The following is a 26,335-nucleotide window of genomic DNA, read 5'->3' on the forward strand; positions in this document are numbered from 1 at the left end:
CATTAAGCTACAATGGGACAAGGCAAGAACATCTGGAAAACAAACCAAGCATTCATGAAACAAGCCATGGGCTGAACATCTTATGGTTGTTTAACAAACCATGGCTTGGAGTTGTATGTGAACCAGACCAATATACGAAATCTAGAAGGTTTGCTTAGCCACTGCATCTTTCTCACAAGAGCATAAGGTAAGATTTAAGAAAATACACCCCCCAAACCCAAATCTGCGTATATACTTACTTGCATTCCCCAGGTACAGTGCAGCCCCCATGGACTAAATTACATCCTTGTTTGCATACAGCTATCAAAGAAAAAGGGTTAAACATCAGTGAATGCCAACACTTTAGAAAATTTAGTTAAATGGCTTCATTTTGAACACTGCATTTTCTTCATGAAACAAACCTCAATAACACACCTATCAAGCATTTTAACTACTTCTCAGCATCTCCTGAATATGAAAGCTGTTTTCTCCAGGCAGGAGACATGCAGAAGTTCTATTTCAGACACAACAAGAAATGCAGAGGGAAGGGAAGCATAAGACGATTGTGCTTCCTGTTCCTCTACAGGAGTTTCATGTCTAAAGTGGCATTTATCTCTGTTCTTATACAGCCAAGAACACTTTCTAATTCTGGAAAGATACATATTCAATGATATAAGAACTCCTACGAACTCCTATTATATATTGAAGCTCTGCAGCTTTTAAAATATGCATAGCTCTAAAAAAAAATTCAAACAGAAACTGTCTACACAAAAATCCATTCCATAAGTATCTCAAGTTGCTACACCACAGTCAGACTTCAGGTTGTCCCCTCAGATTAAGCTTGTAGAGCAATCCAGCCTCTCATTTGACCATCAGTTTACATGTTCAAGTTGTTAAAGCTGAGGCTGAAGTATGTTGAAAGAAGAATGTCCTTGGATAAAACCCCCCAACTCCCAGCTACAACCAGGGTATGTGAAAAATACAAAGTGATTATTATTGGTACACCAAGGCGAGTGAAGTTACCTTGCAAGCTGCCTTGAGCATTTTTTAAATTGAAAGGTGAGATAAAAATACAGTGGTACCTTGGTTCTCGAACTTAATCCGTTCCAGGAGTCTGTTCAACTCCCAAAACCATTCCTAAACCAAGGAGCGGCTTCCGATTGGCTGCAGGAGCTTCCTGCACTCAAGCAGAAGCTGTGTCAGACCTTTGGCTTCCAAAAAATGTTCGCAAACTGGAACACTCACTTCCGGGTTTTAGGTGTTCGGGAGCCAAGCCGTTCGAGTACCAAGGTACCACTGTATTCAATAAATGGCTTAATGAAGGCAGATGGTGGGCATGCGAAGAACTCAAGAGAAGGACTGCATGCAGCCAAAACTCCGGGATTCTTTGCCTATCTAGGAGTTTCAGATTTGATGGAGTACACTGAATGAACATGAAAGTCAATCTCTGCTTCATGATTCAGTGTAAGAGCACATGGCGAGCATGCAGACCTTCCCAGGTTTCATTCCAGGCATTTGCAGTTTAAAACGATATAGGACTGTAGGGTCAGATAAGTCCTCCAAGAGCTTGGAGGGTCATTATCGGAGAAGACAATTGTAAACTAGTTCAGCCTTTGCCAACCAGGCACCCTCCAGATGTTTTGGGCTACAACTTCTGTCAGCATAGCCAGTGCTACTGATAGGAGATGCAGTCCAAAACATCTGGAAGGTGTCAGGCTGGTCTAGAGAAATCCATGGTCTGTCTATGTATGCAGCAAACTTGGGCCTTTTAAACATTATTATACAATGTTCTGTGGCATGATCAGGTCATGAACAAAGAATCAAGAATTTTAAGATACAAGCGTAATATTCAGTTTTAAGAATGAGTAGTGTGGTACCTTGTTTACATTCGTCACCCATCCAGCCTTCCATACAAGCTTTATTTCCATTTTGGTCACATGTGTAGTGGCCCACAAAGTCATCACGAGGGCCACAAAATTTATTGCACTGGGGGCCATAGTAGTTTTCATCACATTTAACTCGTATTTGTGCTTCAAAATGAACAACATGACCATTCAACTGAAGCGCTTTCCAACGATCTTCTGGGTTGATCATACCAGCAAATGGCACTCTGTCAATTAATAGTTCTTCATCTGAAAAACAAAGAGAGAGCTCAGTATCCAAAGTGTGCATATCCATTCTGACACACAGTAGCTCCTATCATAGGGACAAAATGGTCAGCGTAAGTCAACTTGTGGCTTGTTCGCAGGACTCTGCACAATCATCAACATTAACAAATCAACAATCCTGATCCTGCTATGTTGCTGCTGCTAAACTGAATTAAATATGATACCATTGTGTGATTCCCCCCCACCCCATGAGAATTCAAAGCACAGGGCTCCAGGACAGATGAGACATGCTGGGATAGCTCAGTTGGTGGAGCATGAGACTCTTATTTTCACGATCACGGGTTCAAGCCCTGTGTTGGGCAAAAGACTCCTGCACTGCAAGGGGTTGGACTAGATGACTCTCCCGGTTGCTTCCAATTCTATAGTTCTATGATGCTTTGATTTTTAACCCCTCTATACACACACAGCACAGTCTCTATCCAGTTCACCTCCTGCCCTCCACACCAACTTTTAAAACAAAACTAAATGCATGCACGCAAGGGCTAAATGCATTTAACAATGTCACAGCTATAGTTTAGCCTTTACGTTTGCGGTCCTCCGGGGTTTACTTACATTAAAGGGAAAATACCAGAGGCATGAATAAGTTGGTACATTCCTGTAGCCAGTTTCTCAGAAGTACACCCACTTGAGAATACACAGCTAGCCTCTACTAGAGTTGAACTCAAATTTCATCTCAAACTATTTTAGATTGTTTGGGGGAAGGGAGGAGAGGAAATTCTCTCCCATATGCAAGAAGAGGCATGTTGTTCACTACAAAGGGCCAGCTTAAAAATGTACCGTGAACCAGGAAGCTGCAGCTAGTTTAGACAGTGTCAGAGAGAAGGGAATCCTGAAATCAAAAATGCAGAGGGGCGGCAGTGAGGAAGTCTCTGTGCTGCTCTCTCAGATACGCAGTAAACACAAAATCTAAGAACAATGGCTTACAGCGAGCAAGCTTTTTTTTCCTTTTTTAAAAATCCTGTAAAATATCCACTGTACTAAGACATGCTCTTGCAACTCCAAACTGCAGGATTCCTGCATGTTCCAGTATAGGAGGGTTAATTCCAGTTTGACCTTCTCTTGTTGCATTGGCATTTTGCCCTTCAACCCACCCAGCACCTGTGCAAGCAGAGAAGGGAAGCTAGAATTAGCCCTTTGTATGCAAGGCAAAAGGCAGCATCGTTGCTACTCCGTACAGTACAGCTTAGCAGGGTTCTCACCAGACCTTCTGCATATACCTCCTGAATACATATCAGGGTACTACTCCCCTTCAGCAAGGGTGCTTCCAGATGGACTTTGTTGTAGAGCTGGCACTTCTCATACATGCTTGTTTTTTTGAAGGTTCACATAAGGCTATCATCAAAATCCCAGCTCATACCTTTATTATTAATAACCTATCCTTCACCCTAACCTCCCAGGGTGCGTCACCATCATCTAAGCACGGTATTGAAAACAGTTCAAAACAACTTCCAATCACATATGTAGCCAGATGTATAACTAATAAAGGGATGGGTGGAGGCCTGTGTGGAAACTGCCTTGCCTGAAGTTGAAACCAGATGACTGCAGGTACTGTATAGTTCAAGCTTTTAAGTGCAGTACTCTGATATGCATTAGGGTCCTATTCATTTAATATTTATTAGGTATGTTACTCAGCATCCTGTTTGCCAGAACCTCATTTGTTACAAGTGCTTTGCTGGAGGCAGGATTTCTATGAGTTAGTGAAGGTAAGGACAGAGATGTAGGCAGCCACCTAGACATTACTGGGGAAACTAGCCGTTAAGAGCAAACACTGGGTTTTCAAAGGAAATGTAGGGGTAAATGGTCATTTTAAGGGAGAATCCTTACCCTTTCTCCTGCCTGGTGATTTCTTATTGCAAATAATTTCATAGCTCTGAAACTGGAAACCTGTGCAGCTTGAATGGGCAGGAAAGAAGGAGCCTTGGGGGAGAATCAGCAGGTGCTAAATTGCACGGGGGTGACTGGGAGGTGCTCTCTCTAACACACACACAGCCTGGCATACACTGCTGCTACCCTTAGTTTTTGCTTACATCCTACCCATCACCCTGCTTCCGGCTCTAATGATACATGACTAGGCACTGGTAATTAACTTCTCCCCACATAGAGGTATCCACCAGGCTTCTGCTAATGAATCTTGGCTAGGACGCAGGTGCCCATAACTTACCCCACCCCCCACCCCCGTCACAACTGTCAGCGTCCTATGCCTCCCACACCTTGGACCGCTTAAGCTTTGCTTCAAAAGCTCAGATTCAGAAACTGCATGTGCCAATTTGGTAGAAAACAAAGGAAGCACTTATTTGCTCTGGCTAGGAACATTCACTGATATCCGTCTGTCTCGGGAGACAATGGAGGAGCGTGCCTTTGGGGGTGAGGAACAACTGGCATTATATAATTTCCCCCCTTACACCTTCTGGGGTGTTTTAAGCCCACAAGTCACCATTGACTATTAACCCACAGTCTTTGTTCATAGACAAGAAGCTAACTTTTGGCGGATCAGTAGTTGTTTTGCTAACGTTGGTTCTTGATATTAAGCGGGCGATTGCTGCAGTTCTCCAAAGGCCAGAAGTAGAGGAACAAGTTACTCATTCACACCCCAAGCACACAAATATGATAACTTGCCCGATAAAGAACCGTGGTCATAAATCAGGTGCACAGCCAACTAAAGATGCCCTGCTTTGTCTTCAATGGGATGATCACCTCCATATTAAAAACCCCAGGTTTCCCATTGCTACGTAAGTGCCCTCACTAAATATGCTTTATTAACCAGCATTGTTTTACGGGGAAAGCCGTATGCTGTTTTAGTAGTATAAGCCAAAATTATGAAAGAGACGGGAGGCAACAGGTTGTCTACAGCAAGGCATTTCTCTGAATACTACTTTTTCAGAAACTACTGAGCCAGCCTTAACAAAAATGTATTGAGTGGAATTCAACGTTGTGCTATTACAAAGATTCTTTTTGCACATGCTTGAAGCTTGATTATTACACCCCCCCCCTGCTGTTCTGGGTGTTCTCCTGATCCTGATGCCCCCCCCCCCCGAGCCAATCTGGAAGGAACAGCATGCAGGATAGCCTCATTGTGTAAGTGGAAGCCCTTTTGCAGGGTTTATACTGGTGGGGTTTGTTAGGTGAAATCCCATTTGCATTGTACATTGACCAAGATATACACCTTGTAAGCTGGCATGCAATTAAGGAAAAGCTGGTAGAGAAGAATTACCACACAATTTTGGAAATTTGGCAGGCTTTACCAGCAGACACACTATAACCATGGTTCTTTAGGTATAAAACCACGACTCCTAAGAAAGACACACCATTTTTCTAGAAGAATTGCATTCTCCTATTTTGATCCTTACAAGAAATCAACGACAAACAGCACAGAAACGTCCAAGGAGTGGCAGGGGTTTCAATTTAATGCTAACGAAGTAAAGTGAACCATAGTTTTGCAGAACCAGGATCAATCAGATTAGCAGTTTCCAAACCGGAACAACTATTTTTTTTGCTGCTTAACATTTAGATAAATATATGCATCAACCAAATTATTGCCATTATTTTTAGCAGGCGAAGAAGAATTTAAGGAAAAACACCTCTCGGCAAATTTCCTATTTTCAGAGATTTGAAGGTGTTGCTAGTGTTGATTCACAGAAGATGTTTTGAGTCCCAAATGTCTCTAGGTATATGTCCAACAGATAATGAATCCGATGCAGTGAGGCCCTTAACCAAAGCACCAAGGGAAAGTGCTATCAGTGGCCTAAAGGATGTTTCAGAATCTACTTTCGTTTCTCCATACATTTATGGGATCATACATTGGTTATACAATAAAGGCCAGCCTGAATAAATCTAAAGACAACACAGCATGCGTTAACTGACACCTTGTCTTCAGCCCCAACCAGTATTCCCAGCATAACTTTCAATTACAAAAATTAGGCAAATAATCAGCCCCCCACAAAATGTCATTCTCATTATCCACCAACCTGCAAGCTTGAGAGCAACAGCTGCTCTTCGCAGTGTTAGAGATATGAAAGCTAGAGCCCAGGTTATGGGTGCAACAATGGAATGTCTAGGCACGCTTCTTTAATAACAAGAATACAAAGCTGAAAATGAATGAACTGCAGCTAAAATATTATGTTCATTTTTCATATGGTCTAGTCCTTCCCCTGTCCACCCCTCTAATATTCTTAAGAGAGTCTCTTCTCCAGTCTTCAGAGAGTAACTGGAAGTGGGGAGGCAGAAAAAGGTCCTCCTTTCCTTCCAATCTGCAGTTTTAATCTAAAAACTTAGGCGCTGTACTGCCCAGAGCTCAGGAGCTGCTCACGCTAATGAAATTCCCTGTGGCAAAGTGCGCCTAGAACAATGGGAGTTTCGAACACTGGCTCTTAGAATCGAAGAGTCATAGAATCGTTGAGTTAGAAGGGATCCCAAGTGTCATCTAGTCCAACCCCTTGCAAATGTGTTAGAGAACACATTTCCAGTTATAGTGGAAGTATGTTGATGCATTCATAACTGCTGTAATTTAATCTGTAATGACACCCTCACTTCATATGCTATCTAACTGGCCACCCAAAGCTTTCATGGCGTGCAGCAGTTTTTCCTACTTTTTTCCGTTTCATAATTAACATTATGAAGTTTTAATGATATACTCACCAGCTTTTGTCTCATTATCCCAATCCCAGGCTTCTATTATTAACGTGAACGATCTCTGAAACAAAAACACAAATTAATTACTGGAGAGGAACAAAATAAATTATAATTCTGAAAGTGGCAGGAATCTGATTTGGCCGAAGCATCTATTGTTTTCACAAATGTTATTTTGCTTCTTCCAACAACATACAAGTCATTTGTGCAAGGAAAGCTTCAAAAGGCAATCATCGAGAACCTCACATACTGTAAAGCAAGTTTTACAGCTACACTTAAGTGTTGATATGTGTAGCAACTATTCAAATTTATTGTACTTCAGAAACCCAAGTCACAAATGGTCAAAAAGACTCTATTAAAGGAAAGCTATTTAACACTTCAACCATGTAGGAGATAACACCTTGATGGGGCATTCCAGTCAGATTACAAATTAATTTATTATTATTATTATTATTATTATTATTATTATTATTATTATTATGGCAGTGGCTAACCTGTGACCATCCAGATGATGTTGGTGACAGATTATGGGAGTTGTCCACCAACATCTGGAGAGCCACAGGTCAGCCACTTTCTAACTTGAAACAGAAAATTTCCCAATTCAAATTTTCCCATAAAGCCCATACCACTTGTTTTAACTTTGCTGGGGGCAGGGACGCGGGTGGCACTGTGGTCTAAACCACTGAGCCTCTTGGGCTTGCAGATCGTAAGGTCGGCAGTTTGAGTTGCTCTGTCCCAGCTCCTGCCAACCTGGCAGTTTGAAAGCACACCAGTGCAAGTAGATAAATAGGTACCGCTGCGGCTGGAAGGTAAACGGCGCTTCCGTGCGCTCTGGCACTCATCACGGTGTCCCATTGTGCCAGAAGCAGTTTAGTTATGCTGGCCACATGACCTGGAAAACTGTATGTGGACAAACGCCGGCTCCCTCGGCCTGAAGCAAGATGAGCACCACACCTCATAGTCAAGTTTGACTGGACTTAACCATCCAGGGGTCCTTTGCCTTTACCATGTCTAGGTGGGCTGGTCATGGCCAGGATATGCCACATTAGAAGCCCATATATGTTGTTAATCGAGCTCCTCTCAATGAAAAGTGGGAGGGAAGCCAAGCAAATATGGCTTCCCAAAATCTCCAATTTGTGGGGGATCATTTTGCTAAATATTCACCAGATAGAATTTCTTGGGGGTGAGGCTCATCATTAGTAGCGACATCAGCACAACCTTTGCTTCCTTCCCAACATTTTACTTTTGCTGCCATTGCAGGAATTGTGTTGGTAACTGGGCCTACATTTTCTATCCTTCATAATGTCCCAGACTAAGTATCATCTTGGGGGCATTGTGGATTAAAAAGTGGCAGGTTCCATAAAGAATAGTGGGGAATATCTAACAACATGTCTCTCCTTTTCACACAAGGAGAGAAGAAAAATCTTTAAAACCTTTGTGCGCTAGATAAACACAAATAATGCAAATACTCAGTTTTGCCAAAAATTAATGCACACAACTATTCATTCAAGGCATGAATTATCCACGTGAAGTCATTTCAAAGTTGCATATAAGAAAGGCTTCACACATATTGGGACCTAGGAGTTTTAGCGTAACAGTTTCCTTGAGTGACAGCAGCCTCAAGCAAGGTATTTATCTCGATGGTGCCACTGGTATTCACCTGAAAGGTGTTTCTAAGGAGGAACTAAGACACTACCAAGCATGATATCATTATATATTGCTTGAAGGCAATATAAATAAATGCCATAACTCCTAATCGCTTCTGTGTTGCCTCTTTCCCGGAATGGGGTATTAATATCACGGCTGATATGGACATAGCTGCTTTAGCACCAGGGTTGCTGTGCTATTTGGACAGATCCTGCGAGCAGCAATCCCTCCCAGCTGGTGCAAAGGGAGAAAACCCAGAGAGAGAGAGAGAGAGAGAGAGAGAGAGAGAGAAGATCGAGTGCATGGAACTGGGTTCCTTCTTGTAATCACAAAGTTGAACTCAAAAGCTAGGTCAGAGATACAGTAAACCGGAACTCAGTCTAACTTTAAACCTGCTCCCCTTGAACCCAAACTGAACCCTAACCCCACACCAAAGCTGGCAACCATGCAAAGTAAGGCATTATGTAACAAGTGCTCAGAAGATTTGTTTGGGGACAACCATATAGAAATGGAGACCTGCTCTATCAGGTTTCTTCATTTACCTTGATCCTAGGCTGTGCTTTAAAAAGGGGGGGGGGCTCAAGGGTACGCAGTACCGGCACCACTTTTTGTCGTTTAAAAGTGTGGCACTTATTGTAACAACTTCATGGTGAGTACCAGCACCTATATTTCCTAGAAGAAGAAGAAAGCACTTTCTTTTCTTACAGGAGGAGGACAGAAGGAGGGAAATGTAGAATTTAGTACATGTTTTGGGATAAAGTTTTGTTTCAAATAAATTGAATGACCAGGGTTTGGGTCAGAAATGTCTGGGTGGATTGCATTACTTCTCAGAGTATACTTATAACTGGTCCTTTCCTCGTTCCTTTGGACTGTCTAGAATCCAGCTTTGCTTTCTGTTTTTCCATAATTCTGTGTAACTTCTGAAGTGGAATTAACACCTCTTTCCCTATGGGATCAAGCGAGAGCTCCAAATGAAGAGGGAACATGCATTTTCATGAGGAAGATATGAATGAACCCCTGCTTTACGTGTTAAAACAGAAGCATAAAAACAGGAAGCATAAGTTCATTTGCACTTTCCGTTTCCCTCAATTGTTCAACGTCTGAAGCCACTCATATTCTGTGTCCTCAGTAGTCAAACATGACCGGATATGAGAATGTAACATGTGTAATATCTGAGTTACATATTCACGATTGTCTTAGTTGGTGCAATAAAAAATTTAATGATGGAATGTTATGAATCAGAGGGGATAAACCAGTTTAAGAGTTAGCGTCCAAGCCAAAATCAAACTGGGAGACAGTGTGGATAGACGTGAGCCCCAATTTTTCATGCTTTGACTCTGTTGAATAAAGTAGGTGCGCACATGTCTCTGTGCAACAATATAATAGTTTCCAGAGAAATAAAAGAGTGGATTCCAACATTTTTATTTCTGGGGTGCGGGGGAGGAAGGTTGATTTAGGAAAACTATTTAAACACTTTTAATTTAAGGCTGAACATTTAAGAGGCTAACATTTAGAATATTTTTTTGTTGGCAAGCGTAGCTGAATACTGTATGAGTTTATTCAAAATATTAGAAAATTCCATTTGCAAAACTAAAAATATATTATTAGCTTTAGTTCTAGCAACCACTGCTTCTGTGGGGCAAAAGAGTGTTTGCTTCAAAACATGATGCTCATACAACATAATGTGCATTGCAACAGCACATGCATAACTCACTGAAAAATGTTCTGCGCACAGTAAACAATGCCCCCCCCCCCCCGAAAGCATATATGCACTGTCAACTGTTAAAACAAAAACATTTTACAACACCTGATCAATTTTAGGGGCATTTTCCAGCAAGATTGACATTAACAATCTTGTGCTACACTAGGAAAGCACACAGCTGAGTGACATATTTCTCGAACTGGGAATATATAAAAGCATTCCCAGAGCATGTAAGCACAACACAACACAACACAACACAACACAACACAACACAACACAACACAACACAACACAACACACGCTTATAAAATGAAGACGTATGACCCAAAGCCTGGTTTATTCACTGAGGACTGTTCTGCTTAAGTAAACTATGGTGTCTTGTTCAGTCTTGAAGTTTCCCCCAAATAATATCAGAACTTCTTTTTATGCTCCAGCTACCTTAATGCAGAGATTTGGCTATTGTGAGTTTATTGGATTTCAAAGGAGCCAGCGCTTCATTTCACTTTACAGTGCCTGTTGAGTATTTTAATATTTGCTCTTTGTATATACAAATATGTTAAGCTGTTACCTGGAGGACAACTCCAGAACAAATAAAGGCATTCTTGGCTGTCAAGCAATTTTAGATAGTTTTCATCAGGGTTCAGACTTCAAGAGCAATCTCCTTATACACACATGGTATGCATAAAAGGGAACTAGGTCCAGGTATTCTTCTGAAAGTTCATTAACCGAAAGTTCACTAGGAACAAGTAGATCAAGATGAATTCAGTAAAGCAGATATGCTTTCCAGAAATGAAACACTGTGTTATTCATTCATTCATTCATTCATTTTATTTCTTTTAAAAATTATAGACCGCATTTTCATGAAAAGTATCAGAGCAACCGCAAAATGCATAAAACCATACAGTAAAAACAGAAAAAGTTAAAAACAAAAGTTTTCAGCCAGCATAGGAATTAAAAGGCAACTACAGTTGCAGGCCCTCTACAGAAACACTAGCTTTTAGTTTACAAAGGCAAGAGACTGTACACTGCAGGCTCTCAAGTCCTTTCTGATCAGATCCCAAGGTATCAGAATCAATCATAGTGTCTAAAAGTTTGATGGTACCTATAACAAAAGGGTTGGAATGCTAGGCCATTTTGGATTGATTTCACCAGTGATTTTTTTTTCTCTTTAAAAAACTGAACCTGTAAGTTTTCCAAACCCACAATACTAATTTTGTTTAAAGTGCACCATGTTCATTTTATGCACTGTATAAATCCATAAAAATGTTCAAAATGCTGAGAGGAGCTGAACTAAAGTATGTGATAAAAAAAATCAATTAAGTGCACTTATAGTGGTTTAAATGCTATATTCAAACAAACTAAAAGCTACTATGTATCTTTTTAAAGACACAAGACAAATGAAGCAGCAGCAGCAACGTATATACTTCCCTGCACTGCTTAAAATTTAAGCAAAACAAATGCATAGAAAACAGATACATCATGCATAACTTTTGGGGTGTGTTAGTATACATTTAAGCACAACTAAAAAAACAACACCTGTGTGCTTCATAGGGATAATCTGCAAGCCTGTGTGAAAACCGCACGATTTGGCTGGCACTGCAACTAGCCATTCGTTTATGAAGAAGCATTTTTATAAATTTCCCCCTGAAAAATATAATTTGATTTTTTTCCATCCCACATCCCTGATTCCACCCATTAATGACTAGCATCCAACCTTGATCAGCACATCATAGTGTCAGGGAAAACAGTACAGTGGTACCTCGGGTTACATACGCTTCAGGTTACATACGCTTCAGGTTACACACTCCATTAACCCAGAAATAGTGCTTCAGGTTAATAACTTTGCTTCAGGATAAGAACAGAAATCGTGCTCCGGTGGTGCAGCAGCAGCAGGAGGCCCCATTAGCTAAAGTGGTGCTTCAGGTTAAGAACAGTTTCAAGTTAAGAACGGACCTCCGGAACAAATTAAGTACTTAACCCGAGGTACCGCTGTAATGTATGCATAAATACTTCTCTATTAGTAATGCCAAAGCAGTATCGGCATCACCTGGGAAGCAGCAAAATGTGCTTTATTTTTCCAGGTAATCACTAATCCCTGCCCTGAGATGTCATTTAGAGGATGAGCTTGAGAGTGTCACATACCGCTTCCTAGTACACTTTATGTCTGTGACATTGCTCCATCAAGGGCACCCACTTTGAACACACCATACGGTGTGGCCCAGAATCATACCAAAGCTTCAAGCTAAATACACCAGTGGATCCGCTGAAACACGGCCGTTGAGACTTCCAGAATTGCAGTTGCGATGGGCCCCCCATTTCCTATCAAAGTGCGGAAACACAGGGAATTGCCTTGCACCAACATCAGACTCACCAGAGCTCAGTATCGCCTGCAGTGCCTGGCAGAGGCTCTCCAGAGTTTCAGACAGGAGGTGCTGGAGACTGAACCTGGAATCTTCTGCATGATAGCAGATACTCCGCCACTGAGGGATGGCCCTCCTGAGTGCACATCTGCTTCAATAGTCACCTGTGCTGATCCTGTCGGCAGGTATATGCACTATCAGGCTGACTCTGACACTGTTTTAAGCATTGGTGCAATGCAGCTTGGGTGAAGGCTGCTGCTCCTGCTAGACATCACCGATGGCTCCAGAGGTGAATAACTAGCTAGTGACTATTAAGGACAGGCATCCCCAAACTTGGCCCTCCAGATGTTTTGGGACTACAATTCCCATCATCTGTGACCACTGGTCCTATTAGCTAGGGATGATGGGAGTTGTAGTCCCAAAACATCGTGAGGGCCGAGTTTGGGGATGCCTGATTAAGGACTAGCAGGCAGGAAGCGAACAAGGAGCAATACTGGTTGCCCAGCCCAGATTTGTTAAAATTGGCTCCCAATTGCTGGCATGTCCCCCCTCCTTCCCTCTGCTTTCCAAGGCCAGCCTCATACACCAAAGTTTTTGAGCTTTTTTTTAGGGGAGCAAAAGTTGATGAGCTTCTTGGGGGGGCCTACTCTACTGGTGCTCTACCACAGACGTCCAGTGATCTACCGGTAGATCACGATCTACCTGTTGGACATGCCTACTCTACAACATCTGACGCACACACCCCGCCACAGCCTTACCAAACCTGGGTAAGCAAAAGGTGCTGGGCTTTGGGAAGGAGATATGAGGGCTCTGACAGAGTCCTTCCAAAAGCCTAGTTAGCACTTTCCCAGCTTTGGGAAAGAGATGGGAGGGCTCTAGGAAAGCCCTCTGGAAAGGCAATGAAAGGGCAAGGGAGGGCATCAAATTTAGCCCTCACTCCCCCCTGGATGGCAAAGCATTGTGTGGCCTACAGGTTCTGTGTCTACTGTGGCCCACTTGGTATGAAAAGTTGAACCACCCTAAGTGAGAGTGTCTGACTAGGACTTGGAAGACCAAAATTCAAATCCCCCCCCCCAACAACTCAGCCATGAAACTCATTGGGCGACACTGAGCCAGTCATTGAGCCTCCCAACCAAACCTGCCTCAAGAGGTTGTTGTTGTGGGGATTAAATGAAGAGAGGGAGAATGGTGTATGCCATCTTGAACTCCTTGGAGGTTTATAAATATAACAAACAAAAATGCGCAACAAGGAACAGGGGAGTGAGTATGTCCTTTAGCAGCACACTACAGACTTATCTGTGACAGGCTTGTTGAGAACAGCAGGCTACCTCAGCAGGTTAGATCATTACATAGCTCCATCTGAAGCATGGAGCTCTATGAAAGAATAGTGGTACCTCTGGATGCGAACGGGATCCGTTCTGGAGCCCCGTTCACATCCTGAAGCGAACGCAACCCGCGCCTGTGTGTCTCGCAATTCGCTGCTTCAGCGCATGACGTCATTTTGAGTGTCTGCGCATGCAGCGAAACCTGGAAGTAACGCGCTCCGTTACTTCCGGGTCACCGCGGAGCGTAACCTGAAAACACTCAACCTGAAGCACATTTAACCCGAGGTATGACTGTACACACACGGTTCTCCTTGGTCTTTCTCGTTTCAGAGCCAACAGCCCTAGAGGAGGGCGAAGAGTTATAAACAAGGCAACACTATGAGGGCAGTACATGCGCTTTTATTTGTCCCTTCCCTCTCCTGCTGTGGAGGTTGGCATAACTGTTACAGTAGCATGGGGGTGGGGAGGAAGAATGGCACGGGTGCAGGCAACTGGCGGCTGTCCGGAGTAGTTGGCTGAGCTAATTTAAGATGCCACAGATTGTACTGGTTACTAAATCCTCCCTGCCTCACACACTAACAACCAGCCTTCTCAGGTTTCACTATAAATATCTGGTATTTTTTTAATGAGGAAACTAGCTTCACAAGAGGTAACAGTTCAGTGTGCCATGGACAAGTTGTTTTCCAAGTCCAGGAAAGGTTCCTCCATCACAGAACTTTAACTTAAAGTGTGATACTGAAGTTGAACAGACAGAAACATCAAGTTCAACATCAAGCACTATCAATATTGAATTTGCACGCACACATCCCTAGCCCTGTACAAAAGCGGGGAATATCAAGTCGGGGAAGCATCTAAAGTGGGTGGACTTCATAGCTTTGCATATGCTTGTCTTTTTTAAAAAGTAGTGGCGGGGGGGGGGCGCCAGGGAAGTCACTACATGTGCCCATAAGCTCCTGTTGCCAAGCAACGCCATCCACAAATGATCTTGGGCCACTACAGACCCAACACAATCGGAGACAGCTGTGTCACAAGTACAAATAATCTGAAGCAGACAACTCAAGTAGGTGAGGTACCGTAAATCACTAAGGGATGGAGACATCTGTTCGTTTTTGCTTCTCATTATTTCAATCTTGAATTCAGTTTTCCACATCAGTTTATTATTTTTCACCACCAGCATTTTAGCGCAAATTTCTAACACACATTCTTTGCAAAGCTACCCCTCCCCAAGCTGTAGCTACAGGGGGGCTAGCCATTTTTTGCCCCAGGTGAAGCCTCCAGAGGGGCGCCATTGAGGCTTCAGCCAGTGTGTGTGTGTATGCACAAATGCACTTTGGGGGTGACAACTGGGTCTTTGACTTGGGTGAAATAAAGCCTAGTTTCGCTTTAAACCCCTCCCCCCATATAACACCTTTTTGTATCTTCCCTAAAATATGCATTTTTGTACGTATTACTTGGCTGGAGAACTGCACCGCAAATAATTTTGATGAATAGAGAACAATTTTGGCGAATGGCTGTTTCAGCTAGCTTATTGTTTTAAACAGAAATGACGCTGACTTTCCTTCCCATTCCTGTAAGTCACAAAATAAAGGGTTTTTATATATGTACATATATAACACAGCTGTAGTCCCACTGCCGTGTGGTAGTAGAAAGCACTAGTGAGCAGACCATCCCATATTGGATTCCTTCCTATTAAATCTTATTTGGAGGCCCATTTTGAACAGGACCTATACAGAATCAAAGAGACCTCTAGAACTCATTGTGCTCCTCATATCATGCAATGCAGTCCAGAGCAGTGGCCACAAACTTGGTGCCCTCCAGATTTTACAGACTACAAAGCCATCGTCCTTGATCATGAGACTATATGTTGGCCACTCCTGCTAAAACAGATTAACTCTTTATACCAAGCGCCCAAATGAGCATTAACAGAATCCTCCCTGCAGTCTTTTTTCATGGTGGCTTCCAGAAAAAGGATACCCTCCATATACTTGCATGGAGGTGGGCCTCGGTCTCAAGTATAAATGGCTACACATCATGATGGCTACCAGGTTCAGATAAAGAATGTATTTGAATTGCTGGGAACCAAAAGTGGGAGATGACTATTGCCTGAGGAATGTATGGAATTCAATGACTAAACATCTTGCAGATTCTACCTATACCTTGTCAGACATATGGAAAATATGGCAAAGCTGACTCAGCAACAGGGGTTCTACAGATGTTAAGACTCGTTAGTTTACAAAACTTGCTACTAGAGATTTAACACAGCCAATTTCGGATTATAAACTTTCGCCTCCTTCCACAGAAGTGACAGTTGTAGAGAGGGGTACAACATATGGCTCCTCTTTGTAGTTCCTACTTATTGAAATAATCACCGTTCTCACCTCCTAATTCTAGTTATATGTTCAGCCTTCTCTGAAATACATTGCAAACTAAGCTTCAAGAATATTCCTCTTTTCCTTTTTTAAAAAGGAAGACCTAAAAAGTTAAGGCTGTGTATGTTAGAAAACAAAATGCTATGGTGATGAATGGGAGGAAAGTCTTCTTTCAGATAAAAAAGTGAAGATCTAAAAGGAGTAAGCAACACAATTCGAAACTTTCACTGTTAAAACAATCTCTGTAATACCCAACTTTTACAACACAATAGCAATTCAGCTTCAAGCTACTCAAAACCATAAAAATGTAAATTTTATGTTAGCTTCCACAATGGCCACCAATGAAAACTCCTCTACACACCCTTTACCAATCTAAACAATTCCAACTCTGCATAGTATACAAATATCACATTTAAAGCACTGTTCAAGCTGCCACCCGAAGCTCTTTACGATGTCAAACTTCGCAAAGTACACTTGGAGAGTTAATATCAGTGAGAATGACATCACATCTTCTGCCTGCATAAGCTGTTATAGCCAACAGATTTAAAATCTTCAGGACTTGCATAGTGGCTAAAGTGGTTCTGATCAAAGCATCCTAAATCCACCATATCAATATAAAGGACACCTGAGTCTCCAGCTAAACCCAGGAGCACTCGCCCTGCTGCAGACCTGTTCCTTCCAGGCACGTGCAACCCTGTCCACGACTGGCAATCTCCCCACCTCCCAGACGTGCAACTTCAAGACATACTTGGCTATACAGGATATAACCTCAATGTATTGGCCCACATCCAGGCTATCAATGCCTCCCAGCACTGGTCTGACACCTAGATAATTCTTGTTGTAGCAGGTCAGCTACAGAAACGACCTACTTTTACTCTCCCATTCCATTCCCTATTCTTCATTCTAAGAACAATTTGGGACAATAATAGACAACTTTGGAAAGGAATATGGAGTTGTAACATTTGGTTATGCACAGTCTTCAACTGTTGGCAGCAATTCCTTTCAATTCTAAACATGTTTACAGTACCCCTAATGCTGGCCCTTCTCATTGGATGCTTGGAATAATGGCTTCCCGCAGCAGTGCATACATCTGAATTGGCACTAAGCCATCCCAGATCAAGTACAAATTCCAAAAGTGTAGCGGCTCTTGCAGCACTAGTTTGAGTCGTAAGACCAGCACTAATGAATGTACACAACCAGTGTTGCCGAATGGCTCAAAGGCGCAGGTGCCTAGAAACTTTGATTCTGGTACCCAGGGAATTTTACCAGTCCTGACTGTAGTGGTTCCCTGCACAAATACTTCCTTTGATCAAGGACTCTACAAATGCAGTGATCAGATGAGACTAAGCCTCCAGGCCCACTGACAGAAGCTCCAGTCCTGGATAGAACACACAGCAGTAAACAAATCCCCTTCCCCTCTCATGAATTCTCCTAAAACTGCAGAGATTGGAGGCTGTCCCTACTCCAAAACTTCTCGACAGTTGACTTTCCATGACTCTTGCATCTGCCAGCTTTAGCAGTGGTCACAAATAATGGCATGAAATATCCACACAAGATTGAAGCATACCTCAAACCATATTTTAGAGTATTATTATGCAACACAGAGATAGGTCTCACCAAGTGAGCATACATCTATCACACAGCCCTGGCCAAATACAGATCCCCCCCCCCCCGATGCTTACACTGGGCAGCATCCAACAAAGTCCACATTTTCATTATGTATTTCCCCACTCTGTGTACACACTTATGTAATAATATACTCAACCCACATTTACTGAAACATATACAATTCAGATGGCCTAGGCCAGGAGGATAAGAGCCTGTTTAAAATACTACAAAGCACTAGAATATAACACGATGTTAGAATCAAGATCAAACCTTTCAGTGGTGGCACCCCAGCTTTAAAACTCCTGAGGTACAATTAAAACAAATGGCAGCTTTTGGCATCTGTTAAAAGACCTACCTATTTACACAGGCATTGACTGAAGTTTAATGTCAAATTTAATTGTTGTGCTTTATTATTTGGTTGCAGCTTTCTGCTGTGCATATATAAAAAATTTAGTTGTCATCCACTCTGGAATTGGTGTGTATGTGTGTGTGAGTGAGAGAGAGAGAGAGAGATGAGCAGAGATAGAAGAGCTTTAAATTTCTTTTTTTTAAAATGCTTCTCGTACCTCATTTTGTAAGCGTATTATGATGAAAGCAAGCCAATCATTTCAGAATCAGTCAAGTGGATTAAAAGTTCAGTTGTGTTACCACAGGCCTGGACTCACTCTAAAAATCCCTGCTCATCAGTAGAACAACATGGGAGCCATGAAAGTAAGCATTAATATTGGGGGGGGGGGGGTACAGTGGTACCTCAGGTTAAGAACTTAATTTGTTCTGGAGGTCCGTTCTTAACCTGAAACTGTTCTTAACCTGAGGTACCACTTTAGCTAATGGGGCCTCCCACTGCCGCTGTGCCGCCACTGCACGATTTCTGTTCTCATCCTGAAGCAAAGTTCTTAACCAGAGGTGCTATTTCTGGGTCAGCGGAATCTGTAACCTGAAGCATCTGTAACCTGAAGCGTCTGTAACCCGAGGTACCACTGTATGTGGAATTGCTGGTTGTGGTTTCTAATTTCACAGGAGAACCATAGAGCACTCATGAGACCAATCCCCCCCCCGTCATACCAGGCATAGCGTCTGTATCAGCTTACCACCCTGCAAGAAACTCACAAAAATACTCACAACACACAATACTGACCATTAAACCAAGGCTAGGGGTTTGTATATCTATTATCAGAACTGCCATTTTTATACTTGTTTTGTTAGGTAACTGTTAGCAACATGAAGGAGTACAAGGACTACACGCTACCAAAAGTAACAATGGCACATCTAGTTGCTCAAGCTTATTAACTTGTCATTAGAGCTGTTTTATATGTGAATGCTGTTCATATCTTCCAGGTAAGCAACACTGGCATCACAACATGCCAACATATCTGATCAGGGCTGACTACTTCCTCAGGTCTTGTCCACAAACACCTAAACAGGAAAAACTGATTGCACCATCGTCTGGATCCACAGGATGCGGCCCCACTAACCTTAGCCTGAAGCAGTCACCTTAATGCAAATAAGGTTTTATAATTAGGACTGCAAGCCACAGTGAGTGTCTCAAATGGATAGAATGGCATGCCACAAACGGTGTAAATAAATATGTAGTTGACATATATAGCACCATGTTAGGCCAGGAATTTATTGACTTGCAGAGTATTCTACATGCTTCCAGCTACCAACCTGAATACACAAGCTTTGCATTGTCTATTGCAAACAGGGCCGTAGCTAGGGGAAGGGTGGTGAGGAGGGCCAAAATTGCAAAATCGGCAAAAATATGTCAAGTAAAATATCCATTATTGCCTCATAAGAAAAGGTTTTAAATAGAGGGTGAATTGAATGGGTGGGGTTGGGGTTTGGAGGAGAGGAAGAAAGAAGAGCTAATTTGTCTATGGCTAGGGGGGCGCAATCTGGACGGTTCTGCCAGGGGGACAACATCACCTAGCTATGGCTCTGATTGCAAAACTTTTTATTCTCCCACATGTGCTCCAGTTAATAGAACACAACACTGGCCAGGTTTAATAATGCCTTGTGTGTTAGACTGTGCGTGTGTCAAGATGCCTAACTGCGCAAGTCCATGTGGTCCATTTGAATGGCTCCCAACAAATATAGAATCATAGAATCATAGAGTTGGAAGAGACCACAAGGGCCATCGAGTCCAACCCCCTGCCAAGCAGGAAACACCATCAGAGCACTCCTGACATATGGTTGTCAAGCCTCTGCTTAAAGACCTCCAAAGAAGGAGACTCCACCACACTCCTTGGCAGCAAATTCCACTGTCGAACAGCTCTTACTGTCAGGAAGTTCTTCCTAATGTTTAGGTGGAATCTTCTTTCTTGTAGTTTGGATCCATTGCTCCGTGTCCGCTTCTCTGGAGCAGCAGAAAACAACCTTTCTCCCTCCTCTATGTGACATCCTTTTATATATTTGAACATGGCTATCATATCACCCCTTAACCTCCTCTTCTCCAGGCTAAACATGCCCAGCTCCCTTAGCCGTTCCTCATAAGGCATCGTTTCCAGGCCTTTGACCATTTTGGTTGCCCTCCTCTGGACACGTTCCAGTTTGTCAGTGTCCTTCTTGAACTGTGGTGCCCAGAACTGGACACAGTACTCCAGGTGAGGTCTGACCAGAGCAGAATACAGTGGCACTATTACTTCCCTTGATCTAGATGCTATACTCCAGAGAGATAATATTCCAGAGAGATATTGAGCTAGAAACTCAACCTCTGGCCTGAAACACGTGTGTGTCCACAGCAGAGCCATTTCTCTTTGCTAAGAGGTAACATCACAAAACAGACTACCAGGTTATTAGTATTCATGATTTTAAAGTTTGCGTAAGTTAGTATGTCCTGAGTCAGAAACTACAATGAACATATTTTGAAAGATACTCCTATGATAAATGAATAAATTCATCGTCAAAGATTAACATTTTGTTTTTGGGAATGAATCATCTCTGTTCAACTGAGCAAGATAGTGGTGATAGAAGAGTGATTAATTGATACTGCTGGTTTAATTCATGTTTGCACACAAGCAGTGAGTCTCTCAGTTATCAGAGAAGGGAGGAAACACAGTTTAGGGTGGGAGACATCTGAAGCCTCTGGCCAGTAAACCAATGAAGAGGCTACCCAATGCTGCTGAGGAAGCCTTGCTCATGTGCGTCTCATTACAGTACACACATGTAAGTTGAAGAATGAAGGAGAAATTGTCCTGAATGTACAGGTTTTGCACTCTGAAGTGTGTAGAGAACCTTAGAGACAAACTGAACCACCCTAAATTCTGTACTGGCCAGGAAAGGAAAGCAGTTTATATCTAGGTTTCAGAAGTGGGGCTCCCCCCCCCCCATTTCAGACTTTATTAAATCTTGGCCAGAGATTATCACTAGCATCACTCTCACCTCCCAGACCCACAATAGGAAACCACTTTGACAAACTAATTCCTGTGTAGTAAAACCTGGGGGGTGGGGGGAAAGGACAACCAACTCTTTTCCTGTTAATAAAGTAGATCCACTTTTGAAGAAGGAAGTGCAACACAATAGTTTTCAGCTCTTCACAAGAAATGTGAAGGATTGGAAAAATTCATTTTTTCCCCATTAGAAAATCTGGAAGAATTGGGGAACACTGGGGAAAAAACTCATATAAAGTATTTTCTCCTTTGGAATTAAATACTTTAAAAACAAGGCTTTATTCATCCAACATGTGCAGTATGAATATTTTACACACAACAGTCTTCAGAATTAGACAGTGATATGGGTCTTTTAATATTCATTTGGGATTATTTGTGCTCTTGATACTAAAGGGGTGTCATATGCACTCCTGCATTCAAGGTAATTTGCATCCTCAAAACCTTCAGGGTGATCACATGATACCATTAGGAATCTGTGTATGGACAGAAGAACTCTCAGATGCCTCAAATACAGAATCAAGTTCAGTTCAGGTTACCTTGCTGTGTGTCCATCAAGAAAAGAAGAATTATACCACTTGTATATATTATGCAAAGTAGAATAGGTTTTTTAAGATATCTGAAACCTTGGTCAGCATCTCCACCAACCCCTGCTGCTTGAGGTTAACATGGATGATATACAGCTAATTTCTTCCAAACATCTGAGTCAGACGAGACTGGGCATGGCCTAGATAGAAGGATGTCTGGATGCAGTTGTGGAATGGATGAGGACTAATAAACTGAGTCTGAAGCATGAGAAGGTGGAGGCCCCAGGATGTGTGTGTCCCATGTCCAGGAATTTTGCTCATCCTTGATAGAGTTTAATAACCCTCTAAAGTAACAGTTTCATACTTTGGGAGTGCTCCTGGAACCATGCTCCAGGGCTAGCAGCACCTTTTACAAGCTATGGCCATTCTTGGTCAGGCCATGATGATTCACGCACTAGTAATCTCAAGACTGAATTATTACAATGTGTTCTATATGTCTGGCTACCCTTACATCTGGATCCTTGCACCTGGTTCAGTTGTTGCAGCTGGTACAAGACAGTTGATGGGGATAGATTACTGCCAGCACATAACTGTGGTAAATACAAGCTTGCACTAGCTGCCCATATGTTACTAGGCCCTAAACAACTTGGGTCCATGATATCATAAAGAGCACATGTTCCCTTATACTCTTGGTTGATCACTGAGATCTTAGTGGGAGTCTCTGCTGGTGGTCACCCTTGGCTCAGATGTCTGATTCCTAATTGCCAGAAGCCATACATTTAGTGTTGTGGGGCCCAAGTTTAGGGAAAGCTCTCCCGACTGAGATTAGATAGGTACCCTTCTTCCTTAACTTCAGGCACTTGACAAAGACTTCCCTTTCCAGGAAGCATTTTAAGATAATATCTGGGTTTTTTTAGATGGTTTTTTTCTTTTACCCCCTGTATTTAATGTATGGGAGGGACGTGGGTAAAACCTCAGCGCCTAGGACTTGCCAATCGTCAGGTCGGCGGTTCGAATCCCCGCGGCGGGGTGCGCTCCCGTTGCTCAGTCCCAGCGCCTGCCAACCTAGCAGTTCGAAAGCACCCCTGGGTGCAAGTAGATAAATAGGGACCGCTTACTAGCGGGAAGGTAAACGGTGTTTCCGTGTGCTGCGCTGGCTCGCCAGATGCAGCTTGTCACGCTGGCCACGTGACCCGGAAGTGTCTGCGGACAGCGCTGGCTCCCGGCCTATAGAGTGAGATGAGCACACAACCCTAGAGTCTGGCAAGACTGGCCCGTACGGGCAGGGGTACCTTTACCTTTACCTTTATTTTATGTACACCACTTAGAAATGCTAATGCCTTAAATAACAAAACCATTAGTTAATCAAACGAACTGTTTGTGCGCGCGCACACACACAAGCCCACACACAATCTTCTTCACAATGTTTCCAAACAGAAACGCCAATCACATTGCATGCTCATATCTCATGCGCTCCTATCTTTGCAAAGAATCGAGACAAAATACAGAGGGTCAGCAACTCAGAATATATAGAACCAGTGGTCATTCATTTAGCCTGAAATGGCTTATATGGCACTGACAATTTTTACAATGTGTTTACAGTAAACAAAACCAATTAAACAAAATCCTTTAAGTTTACATATTGTCATCAGAACCTCAGTACAAGTAATCTGATATGCTGGTGAGTAAGGCAATTTTAAAACAAGCTACAGTATTCCATCAGGCTACAGAAAGGAAGACATAAACACTGATGCAAAAGATGTCCACTTTAATTGGCCTCCCCTCTCCCTTGAATGATTTCCATTCTAGCTTGTCTATGTCTGTCCATCACTGCTGGAATCTTTGTAGTGCCACATCACAAGCCTGCATTTGCATGAAGTCTGGATGGGGAAGGGGCGCAAAAGAGAAGAAAGGTTGCACAGTAGTAGTGGATGTGACATGGGAGGAAGAAGGGATGAACGCTGAGAGGAGGGAAATGGTTTAAAACAACAAGAAGCGTTTGAACAGACTGGAAAGAGAGGAAAACTGAGGGGTACTTTAAAAGAAAATTGCAAGGAGAAATAGAAGATGGGTACAATACAGAAGCCAACTCCAAAAAGCTAGCACAACAAACTCTAAACTCCCTTCTTGCTGTACTCAAACCTTGTTTTAAACCACATTTCTCTCTCAATGTTCCCCTCCGCTTGTTCTATTCAAACCTTTACAGCTGCCACCCCCTTTCCCTCTCAGTTCCCCCAAATATTATTTTACTACTGTTACCATGTATTGTCTTCAATATGAAGCTCCAGATTCAATTCAGTCATTTAAAACACAGGTTATTATTAACAAGCATGTGCACATTTAACTTGTGTGATCACAGCTTTACACACTCTTGGTGGCTGGCCAGCTGACATCGCACAGATTAAAAGCTCTGTATGCACCAAGTTTCCCCCCACAGAACGAGCTTTTGAGCTCTCAGGCTTGCTTACCAGGTTCTGGGAAGGTCTCCTGATGGAGCCTCCCAGAGTCTATGCTTCCCAGAGCCTGGTAAGCAAGGTGGAGAGCTTAAATGGACAATTCCAGGGTTGCTCTGACTATTAACTGCTGAAGCAGGAGGGCTGTAGAGTAGGAGAGGATACTGGCTTCATAATTCAGCAAAAGGTAAAAGGGTGGTGAGGAGTTACAATGTGTGAGAGGAAGAATATGCAGGATGTTGATGGTTTACGTGTCTTCTTCTTTGGCAATCACTTGTAGCCAAGTAAGATTGTCTTCCATAAACACGGTTTTAACAATGAGTCCATAAGTGACTGTGGAGGTCAATTCTGGAATCACAATTCTGGTCTACATGTAAGAAGGGTTTCAAAAAAAGGAGGTGGGGGAGAAGGCGGCATGGATATGGGAATGAAGATGAAAATGGGTCTACAGAAGAGAAGGGAGAAGCTGGGAAGCTTTCTTGATTGGGTGGACAATTCAGCAAGCAGTGTCTTGTCTGGGGAGAATAGTCCCCTACTACATATAATAAAATTGTTAAGGGTGTCATCACCATGTAGTTCACATGTCTGCTGACAGGTGGCACTGCAAACTACAGTGTAATAACAGCTCACTGACCTCCCTGCCAACTTTCCAACAGCTACACCCCAGTTCTGCTTTGCCCCTGCTGACATCTACCACTTCTCTTTTCCTCACCTTCACTGGTGTGTGTGTGTGTGTGTGTGTGTGTGTGTGTGTGTGTTGGCGAGCTGTGGAGTAGCAGGCAGTGCTAATATACTGACTGCAATTACACAATGTGAAAGCAATTTATGCTGACAAAACCCAGGGTTCCCTTGACTACAGAGTTATTGGGGAAAGAAGAGAATGGAGAAGAAAACACATATTCCAATATGCAGTTCCATGCTTCCCTGCAGAGACTTCTGGAGATCAAAAGGTACTATCAGTTTATCAATATATACAGCGAATAAGCAGTGTTATAGTCTCAAGTGCCAGGTCTGACTAAGACCATATCCAGAATGTGTTATTGGAATAGTTGGTTCCTCACTGACAAAATGCTAGCCTTCCCCACAGTGTTCCTCACGGAAGAACTTTAGTGTGGAAAAGGCATTATCACCAAGACTAGATATGCCCAGAAGACCTTGTGTGCAGCTGGGACAGGGCATTCATATACACACAGTGCATCTCCCAAAGCAAATGTTCGTTCGAGGCTTGAGATGGGTTATCTCTAAGACAGCAAAGTATCATCATGCCTGGAGACGAATGATTTTTTTTAAAGGACTTGACATGTGAGGTCTAGAACTATATTTAAGCTACTCATTACATTTAGGGACTGTTGATTTGTTTTTTCATTTTTCCAATCTTAAATTCAGCTCTTTTTCACATAAGTTCAAGATTTAAAATGTGTTCATCGTTAAAATTAATTGGCATTTTAGTGCTAATTTCCCCTAATCTACACACTTGCATTCATTTTTCCCAATACGATACATTTCTGTATATTATTTTTTACTGTATATTGTTTTATCTACACTGCACCATAGTACATACGTTTTTGTAAACAATTAGTTGGCTGGGTAATCATATTGTAAAATTCAGTGATGTGAATTTTGAAGGATGGATGTGTTAACAATCAAATTTCTCCCCCATTCCTAGCTACTTTACTATGGACAAAAGTTCAGTGCCAGGCTTCATTCACTCCAGTTTTAATATACTGTAATGCTTTGCAGGACTGAAATAATGCCACATGTCACTCAAACAGTAATATATTCACAGAAGCACAGAACATTTGATAGTTCTTCAGTAGCAGCACAGCAGGACAGGTGATGAAACAATAGAGATCTACTGTTTCTGTACCCAACAAATCTTGTTCTACAATACTGTAAGATCATTTCAATCTAATGCCTCCAACTAGGGCACCTTAAAAAAGGAAGCCATCTGTTACTGCCAATGTAAGTTGCAGAACTATCCAGAATATTGAGTTACACGCATGCCATTTACTGTTACCATAAGCTGTTCTAACTTAGTTACATCTTCATTCAGAACACAGAACTGAAATACCACATGCATGCATGTACCAAAGAATTAAAATACTGGCAAACTGCAAGTGTCAACATTTTACTCCTAGAACTAATAAATAAATAAATTTAGGTTCTAAAACATGTCTCAAAAAGT

The 26,335-nt window shown here is 42.4% G+C and overlaps 1 protein-coding gene across 6 annotated transcripts in view; it reads right to left on the minus strand.

Annotated features, from left to right (window-relative positions):
- Positions 1–26,335, minus strand: part of JAG2 (jagged canonical Notch ligand 2) — an 89,525-nt gene that overhangs the window by 41,654 nt on the left and 21,536 nt on the right. For all 6 annotated transcript variants that reach the window (XR_014547233.1, XM_083610846.1, XM_083610845.1 and 3 more), the window contains 3 exons: positions 6,783–6,837; positions 1,857–2,111; positions 240–300 (listed from right to left, as the gene is read on the minus strand). Coding sequence is in view for 5 of the 6 variants with exons in the window: in XM_083610846.1 (XP_083466972.1) it covers positions 240–300; positions 1,857–2,111; positions 6,783–6,837 (371 nt within the window). In the remaining variant the exon portion in view is untranslated. The remainder of the gene's footprint in view (positions 1–239; positions 301–1,856; positions 2,112–6,782; positions 6,838–26,335) is intronic.

The sequence above is a fragment of the Podarcis filfolensis genome (assembly GCF_964270895.1).
Source record: "Podarcis filfolensis genome assembly, chromosome: 1".
Classification (NCBI taxonomy): domain Eukaryota; kingdom Metazoa; phylum Chordata; class Lepidosauria; order Squamata; family Lacertidae; genus Podarcis; species Podarcis filfolensis.